This window comes from Rhamphochromis longiceps, linkage group LG4, assembly GCF_057381845.1.
Source record: "Rhamphochromis longiceps isolate RC_006_pf linkage group LG4, R_longiceps_female_GT1.1, whole genome shotgun sequence".
NCBI classification, from domain to species: domain Eukaryota; kingdom Metazoa; phylum Chordata; class Actinopteri; order Cichliformes; family Cichlidae; genus Rhamphochromis; species Rhamphochromis longiceps.
In genome coordinates, this window is record NC_140560.1 from 2,992,312 (window position 1) to 3,001,109 (window position 8,798).

Sequence of the window (8,798 nt, forward strand, 5' to 3'; positions counted from 1 at the left end):
GTACGCACACAGCCGGCTGTAGCTTTTCAGCTCACACACCAACAACAACAGCATAGAGAGCACAGACATGCAGGAAGCATGTAAATATAATAATAACCACTGCAGCCAAGAAGAGTGCCTGACGAGCCCAGTTGTAAGTAAGCTATTAAGACTCGACTGTACGCTGTGTTCGTGTTTTTCTCCCAAACAATAAGCTCCGTTGCAGCAGCCTTTCAACGCCTCTCTCTGTCTCTCGCAAGCAAAGTTGACCCAGACAACAAAGTAAAGCTAGTTTTCGGCTATGACCCCGACATAAACCCGACGTATTAGCCAGAGGTCCCTTTACTACGGTTCGGAGCCGCGGACCTGTTTTATATACGCGCTGAATAGTTTTCTATACGAGCAGTGGCGTGTCTAGAAAATTTTTGTTGGGGGGGCCAGGAGGGGCACAGATTTGGAGAAGGGTGGCAGATGTATTGGCAGATAATGTTTAAAAAAAATTCTACCAACCATTAACCATAATTCAATAATCCTATAAACCTAATAACTGAATGCACTTTTAACTCTTATTAGAATGAGATTTCAACCACTACGGTGCAAAGTTTTTAGATACTGCGTTGATAAAGTACGAGAGATACAATCAGTGCTTTGTCAGTGTTTATTCAGCATTCAAGGACAGCAATATTTGCATAGTATTTTTACTGACATATAGTGCACATATGTTTTGGGCAAAAACATTTTTTAATATTAAAATATGAACATTTGTAACAAACAATTGACAAATTAGCCAATGCAAAACTTTATCTGCCTGTTAAAAAAAGAAGATATTCTTCTCACAAACTGGTGTTTGATTTTGAAACAGGAAAAAAGTGGGGAAACAACTGAAAAGACTAACATTTGAATAAAACCTGAAAGCAAGTAAATACTTTCTATGCTGCCTTATGGTAAACTTTGGTAATATTGATAAAGAACAACACTGGCTGATGATGAAATACAGTCAGCTGGCATGGTGACACTGCCAGTATTAACCTGCAGGACTGGACTGGGACAGAAAATCGGGCATTTTGACTACAGACCGGCCCACCAGGTATTAAAGCCATAAAGCCTTTGAATAAAAACAAATGCTGTTGTGACAGTGATGTACAGTCTTGTTGGTATATGTATGATTTCTATACATTTTACGTCAGATAAAAACTTTGGTTGTAAGATTTAGATAATTATTTAATAAAAGTGAGATATTTTAAATGAGAATAAGAAAGAAAAGTATTTCTTTGTGCCCCCCTTTCCCTGTTAATGCCCTACCTGGCCCCCTGGCAAAAATTTCCTAGATCCGCCCCTGCATAGTTACCAGCTGTCAGCTACATAAAAAAGGATCCTGGGGTTATCTGTCTCTCAGAAACAGTTCATAACTTCCCTTCAACTCATCCATGCCACCTAAAAGGTAAACCTGTTTCTTCATCACCTGTTCAGCTCTGATGATTCAGTAAGGACATCTCCTGGTTTCATCTTCATGTTTCCCTCTCACCACATATCCAAACCGACATCATGACCAGCAGCTTTACAGCTGTGGCTCCAGCAAACATCAGCTGATACTAGAAATTAATATTAAATACATTCTAACAACAGCTGATCAAGCTTAAACGTGCTGCTGTTGTTTAGCGCGACATCCGCTGGTTTCCTCTTTCTGGCACAAAGTGGGCGATAAATAAATGAGAGAGAAAAGCCGATCAGCTGATCATTGATCAGTTTCATGATTGAAGTAGCAACAGGAGAGGGAGGGGAGAGAATGAGAGAAGAAGAGGCAGCTGTGCAGCGTAACGACAGAATAACTCCAGCTTTGTGTCTTTTTCCATTCTAGCTAAAGTTCGGGACAAACTGCGTCTCTTCTCAGCTCAATACGAAACGTGTAATATTTTCTCTGATTGAGGGACCATTCCATTTTTTTAAGGAGCCGTTGGCAACTCTACTAACTAACCTTATGAATAAAATAAAGTTCACTATCAGTAACATCATAGCACCCACCCACCTAAAAACTCCGTCAAGCTGGCTAGAACGCAGTACGAGTTATTGCAACTGACGGTAAAAAGTCAGCACAACGAAAATAAACTCCACCTAAACTTGGTTTATATCTGACTAGGGATGGGTATTGATAAGATTTTAACGATTCCGATTCCATTTTCGATTCTGTTTAACGATTCGATTCTTTATCGATTCTTATTTTTAAAAAGGAGAACACTAAGGTCGATTAGCTTAGAACTTTGTTTTATATCTTCTCTTTGAACAAGATAGAAATCTAGGAGTAACATGGCCTTACAAACCCAACAGTGAGATCTTAAGAGATCCAGCCTACGGCTCTTCAATGGGGTGTCACAGGGTCCCCAGGAAAAAAAATGTAAATGTAAAATAATAAAATAAATATTCTTCTGTAGCAATAACAAAGTGTAACATAAATTATTCTGTAGCAATTACACAAGAATATCCAGTAATGTCCTGCCTACAATTACACACATTCACTTACCAAAGTGAAATCGGGGCATCTGCTGTGGCAAATGGGTGCAAGCCTTTGACCACCAACTCAGTCACTGCTCGGTGACATTCGTCTATCCTGGCCTGAAAGGAGACGCTACCGGTAGACTGCAGCGAGAACTGCCAGCATCTGAGCCAGCCAGACTCTGTCTCTCTCATCATGGTCACCTAAATGCACAGTAATGGCAGGTTTTGTAATAAGGCAGATCACACTAACATAATATGCACCGTTAGTTGATTATTTACCTGCCGCATTAACGGGAGAGGACGTGCAAACGTTACCGCTGCTGCTGGGTTGAGATTCACGAGTCCGGAGCGGAATTAAAAACACGACATTCATTTAAGGTTATCACGTGTTTTGTGAGCAAATGCTTTTGCATATTCGTAGTGTTTCCTCCCTTAAATGAAATATCTACTTTGCAAGTATTGCAAGTTGCCCTGTTGTCATCCGTTCTCGTAAAGTATAACCAAGCTTTTGAGCATTTGAGCCGCTGGCGCCGTGTTTCCTGCCAGGTAAATGACGCTCCGCAACGTGGTGACGTCATTTGGGGCGACTGGAATTGATAAGGGAATCGTTTGCAAAAATGGCAAACAATTCCAAGGAATTGAAACAGTGGGAACCGGTTCTCAACAAGAACCGGGTTTCGATACCCATCCCTACACATCAGTGCTGACATGTCCCTAACATAACTGGACAGGTGGATGACTTTTAATGAAGGTGTAAACTATTAATAGAGGTCTAAACTTTTTATTATTTTTTATTATTTTCTTATTTATACCTGGCTTTTTGACCATGACTGTTCTGTTTTCCGTCCGTTAGATCAATCAGCTTTGCTTGATTAACTGTATTCAGACTAAAATACTTTAAAGGCTAGCTTCAAAGCCAAATGGTGCTCAACTGTTTCTTTGTGACAGGACTGGCAGCCAGTATGACCCAAAACACAAGAATCAGTTTTTAATGAAGAATAAAGTCTATAAAAAGATGATTTTTGAGTTCTAGAGGTTGTTCCTTTAATGAATGTTGGCAATCTTGATAACCCAGCAAACCAGAGTTTTCACACAATATTTTAGGTTACATTATAACTAGGGATGGGTATCGAAAACCGGATGGGTATCGAAAAAAATCTAAATTTTAGATAGAAGCTAGCGAGCTAACTTCCTGCTAACTTCTAACTCCGTTAAATGTCATAAATTCCGTTTTCATGGATGCCTGGATGTTAAACTCAATTGTTACACCTGGTAGAGCAGAACGCTGATCATTTTATTAAAGATGAAAGACTTTAGACAGTTTTTCAACTCTCAGTAATGCCATAGTGATCGTTTGATATATGGACCTGCAGCAGAGTTTAGGCCCAGACACGACGTCAGACTGAACAATCGGATTAGGGGGGAAATTCCAACAGTGTGCACTATGTGCTTCGAATATTGTGTGTAGTTTTTGTTGTATACAGTTGTCAGCCAGGCATCTAACTATGAAAAAATTACACTCCAAAAGACCCCGGGCTTCTGAAAAAACAACCCCAGCTTAAGCCCAGTAAGCCACCCCGATCCAAAGTATTCAGAATACGTTACTCTCATTGAGTAACATAACAGAATGTTACAAAATACATTTTGGGCATGTATTCTGTAATCTGTAGTGGAATACATTTTAAAAGTAACCTTCCCAACACTGAATCAGAATTTGCACAACTCATTTCAGTTGTTCTATATTTGGAAGTAAACTTGGCTAGTGTTTTGTATTGTGTATTGTACTGAATAAGGCATAAGGTAAAAAAAAAAAAAATGCAGGCTGTAATGTAAAACACCTTTAGTTCTTTTATTTTTATTTTTTTTTTTAACCTGCTTTAAAGATGTTAACAGAAACCAAATATCTCCAGTAGATGGCGATGGTGCATTACAGTAATATCCATAACAAGGCAAACAAAGATTTGTACCAAAAAGGAACACCCACCAAAGAGTCATCATAGTAAAACATTAGATCACATGTCCACTTTATTCCATATTTTCATGTTAGTTATTGGCTGTTATATTTAGATCTTAACATGAAGTAATATACTTTTGCCATTTCGGATGTGTGGTGCTTGTTGAAGCTGCCATAGCGATGTCCTGCAAGTCCAGTAATATTTACATCTGATATGGCCTCGTTTGTATTTGGTGCCAATAAGTAGAAATATTAACTGAAAGACTTGAGATCATCTTTAATCTGACAAAGTCAGTAATGAAGTTGTGATTTAGTTTTTGGACTGCTTGAACTAATCAGTAAAATGAGTCAGATGCAGAGAGACCAAAGATCCAGCTCAAAATGTTTATTCAGATGAACAGATCAGAAACATTTCCAAATGTCAGACAGCTTAGAAGCAGAGCCATACCCTGATAACATCCATCGCTCCATGTGACATTTCACACAAACACCACAACATACAAGAACTGATGCCAGCTTTAAAGCCAGGAAATCAGGAAAGAATCAGCTGGAGCAGAAGTGAGTTTACTTCAAAGCCTGTGTTGTTAACATGCCGACTCCAGGCTCACTTCTACGTCTCAGCATTTAGCTCTTGTCACCCAGAGTGTGCTTGTCAAACAGGTACTCTGCCATCTTGTTGTTGTGGGCATCCATGCGGGTGAGGTTAGTGATGTGGTCACCCAGCTTCTTGATGGACTTCACCTGCTCATCCAGGTAGTGGCTCTCCAGGAAGTCACACAGCTGGGAAAACAAACTACAGTTAACATTTGATGATTTGTCAAACATACACAGCATGAACTAGTTCAGTCTTTAACCCCAAACTCTTCCCTCCAACTCCCACTTACATGAGGGTCATTATGCTGAGAAGCCAGCTTGTGCAGGTCCAGCAGAGCCTGGTTGACATTCTTCTCCAGCTGCAGAGCACACTGCATGGCCTCCAGCCCGCTGCCCCACTCGTCACGCTCTGGTTTCTGCACAACAAACAATTCTATTAGAGACTGAACACTTGTTTTAAGCTCTGTGTACACATTACACACTAACGCTAACAACAAGAGAACAAGTGTCATAACACTGCTCCTTAATCCCAGTTTCTGTGTTAGAGACACAGTCAGGTATGTCACAGCAGGACTGGTTCAGTTTGTACACACCTTGATGTCCTGGAGTAAGACGCGACCTCCTCTCTTGTTCTGGAAGGACAGCAGCTTGTCAGCGTGCTCCCTCTCCTCATGGCTGTTCTCCTTGAAGAAGTGGGAGAAGCCTGGCAGGGCCACATCATCACGGTCAAAGTAGAAGGCCTGACAAATCAGACACAGGTTATTAGTACACAGCACCAATTCTTCTGCAAATACAGCATCGTGACAAACAGTTATGGAGACAGACATGATTCATGATGGACAGTTCAGCCGGTTTAGACCGAGGTAACTGCTGAACTCGAGACTAAAGAAAAGCCAAACGAAGCACGACGCAGCATTTGGGTTTTTCGGTGATGTGTTTGGGGTGAAAATACACTCCGCATCTGGCAACCTGCCCAACTGTGATAAACAACCAACAAACGAGCTGCGACTGAAATCATGCATTACTGAAATTAGCAACAACATACCGGACTTTACATTTAACGACTCTACTCCGTTCTCTTTGTCTAGCATTAAGCTAATATAGCTTGAGACTAAGGTTATTACAGACATCAGCATCACATGACGTGTTCTCACCATAGAAGTGTAGGTGTAAGACGCAAACAGCTCCATGTTCACCATCCGGTTGATGGCGGCCTCGCAGTCGCGGTGGTAGTTCTGGCGCACTTGGGACTCCATTTCGGCTGGCGTTTCTTGTGCTTTTTATTAACAAAAACGGTGCAAAAATAAAGCTTCACGTCGACTTTATGTGTAGTGTTCAAGTAGAAAAGGATTTTTCTTCCGAAGTGCAGAGTAGCTGAAATACAAAGCGGGACGAAGTCAAGAAGTTCCGTTCAAACACTGTTGAAGCAAAAACTCCTCAAAGATTTCTCCCCTGGTGTGAAACGGCACACTCGCGGGTCCCTGTATTTATACTCCACCGGAAGTGCTCGTGCAAGATGTGACGTATGTTTCCACCAATCACTGAGCCGGGGCGTCTGTACCAGCTGTGACTCACAGGATGAAGTTGCATTTTTTTCTCCTCCTGATTCGTAGAAAACTCATCATCCACTTTAATGTTTAATGTGACCTGCTGGGAGATAGTCACGTGCAATGACAAAGCATTTTCCGTAGTTCAACAGGTAACAAGCAACATGGGTAAAATATATAAAGATTTTCTCAAAAAACATGTAGACGTCCTGATGGACATGAGAGCCGATATGCACACGCACATGGTATGAATGTATTTGTTTAATACTGTTTAAAAAATACTGTTTAAAACGTTTATTCCAAACCTTGCTTCCAATGTGCCAGACCGTCCGCTAATTTTTAAATAGCAGTACTTTCCTAGCCTTTTCAAGGGCTTTTAAGCTCTAAGTTTTAATATGGAGATTGGTGGCTTTTTTACTCATTTTCATTCCTGCAATGATTCATGCATAAAAAAAAAGGAACAAAACTCAAGTGATGAATCAGTCGTGTCTACTCCTAACAGAGAACTTAGCAAAGAACCTATTTTAAATTATAGCTTTTGGCACTTTGTTACTAGCTGTGTATAACAAAGGACATAATTTATTTCAATTTCTTTAGTTGAATCTACCACCAGTCCTGAAGATAACACAGATTAACAGACATAAACAGACATTTTCTCCCCCATCAACATCTATCTTCCGGTACCACGTTACTAGGCTGCCTATTTAAGCGGCTCTTACTCAGTACCTGTGTGGTACCATTACCACAGATCACACGTCCAAAAGACCTCAGCAACTACAAGCTAGTAGCACTGACCTCACATCTGAAGAAGACCCTCGACAGGCTAGTACTGAAGCATCTTCAGCCCCGGTTAGGTCTCCATTGAATCAACTGCAAAAGCCTATCAGTCTAGCATTGGGGTGGATGATGTCATCATCTACCTCCTGCACCGAGATCGTGCTACCTGAAGAAGCCTGGAAGCACAGTTAGGCTAATGTTCTTTCTCTAGTTTCTCCAGTGCTAACCCCATCCAACCTGGACTTGTGAGGGACAAGCAGTCAGGGGTGGACTACTACCTGTCCCAATAGATATTGGACTATCGCACTGGCTACCCACAGTATGTGAGGATGCAAGGCTGTGTTTCTGACAGGCTGGTCTTCAGTACAGGGCCCTATAAAGAACTGTGCTAGCACTATTCCCGTTCACTCTCTACACTGCAGACAGTTACCAACCTAGACTGTCATCTGCAAGAGTTTCCTGATGACTCTGCCATAGTTGGCCTTATTAAAAGTGAGGATGACTCAGAATAAAGACAGTGGACTCAGGAGTTTGTGGACTAGTGCCAGCAGAACCATCTCCAGTTCAACACGGGAAAACCAGGAGCTGGTGGTGAATTTCCACAGGGGCAGACCCACCACACCAACACCAGTGAACATCTAGGGAACTGAGACCCTGAGTCCCTCACCCAGTGGTTTTGGAGAGCTTGCCAAAGTGATAGAATTATGATCCCTCTTAGCCATGGACTGACCTCCCCAAAGCTCGACCTTAACATTACTGAAGCAGTGTAAGAGTACAGAACAAAAAGAGGCCAACAAAGAAGAGCTTTGCACGTTCTTTAAGAAGAAGCCTGGAGAACTATTCCTAAAAACTGCATAGAGAAATGACAAGAATGCTATCTACGAGAGTTCAGCCTGTGGTATATAGAATATGTAGGATAAAGGTTTTCATACTGACTTTAAAGCTCGGTAAAAATGTGAAAACTAGATTTTCATGTATGTATGCAGATGTTCCAGTACATCTTTGAACGTCCTTTTTTGTGGCAAAATATAAAGGACAGGTGCTTCAGGACGGTATATTCAGGACTTTACTGTGCTGTATAAAAGTTAGATTATTTGAGTTAACGCTGGCCTAGTACATAAAACCTGCACAAACTGAAGCTGATTCAGCTGATGTAACACATGACATCCAAAAACTGCTGATAATGGTGCTTACAACCAAAGTGTTTTTTATTGCATTGCTCAACACCACAGTGCTGTTGACAGGAATTTCTCAGGCTAAAGCATTACTACTGCTGAGTGAAAACAACCTAAGAAATGTATTTTTATATACTTTTATATCAGCCTATTTATGTAAAAGTAGCTTTTTCAATGAAACCTTCAAGAATATCATCGCAGCAGAGGTATGTAACACACATTTGAAGATTATTCAGTGTGCTGCAGTCTCACATACTTAATTCATCCATTCTCTTCTGC

General features: G+C 41.0%; 1 protein-coding gene across 1 annotated transcript; it reads right to left on the reverse strand.

The window, feature by feature from the left end:
* Window positions 1–4,796: 4,796 nt before the first annotated feature.
* Window positions 4,797–6,496, reverse strand: LOC146670804 (ferritin, middle subunit). The gene is made up of 4 exons (XM_085402888.1): window positions 6,175–6,496; window positions 5,614–5,760; window positions 5,311–5,436; window positions 4,797–5,206 (listed from the first exon to the last, which is right to left on the reverse strand). Exons 1-4 carry the CDS (start codon window positions 6,274–6,276, stop codon window positions 5,051–5,053), a joined length of 531 nt encoding a protein of 176 aa, XP_085259014.1. The 5' UTR covers window positions 6,277–6,496; the 3' UTR covers window positions 4,797–5,050.
* Between the last annotated feature and the right edge of the window lie 2,302 nt (window positions 6,497–8,798).

Coding starts and splice junctions, on each gene's coding strand:
- LOC146670804 (XM_085402888.1), bottom strand. CDS start 6,276: ATGGAGTCCCAAGTGCGCCAGAACTACCACCGCGACTGCGAGGCCGCC. Junction 5,761..6,174: donor CTTACACCTACACTTCTATG/GTGAGAACACGT, acceptor CTGATTTGTCAG/GCCTTCTACTTTGACCGTGA. Junction 5,207..5,310: donor CTCAGCATAATGACCCTCAT/GTAAGTGGGAGT, acceptor TTGTTTTCCCAG/CTGTGTGACTTCCTGGAGAG.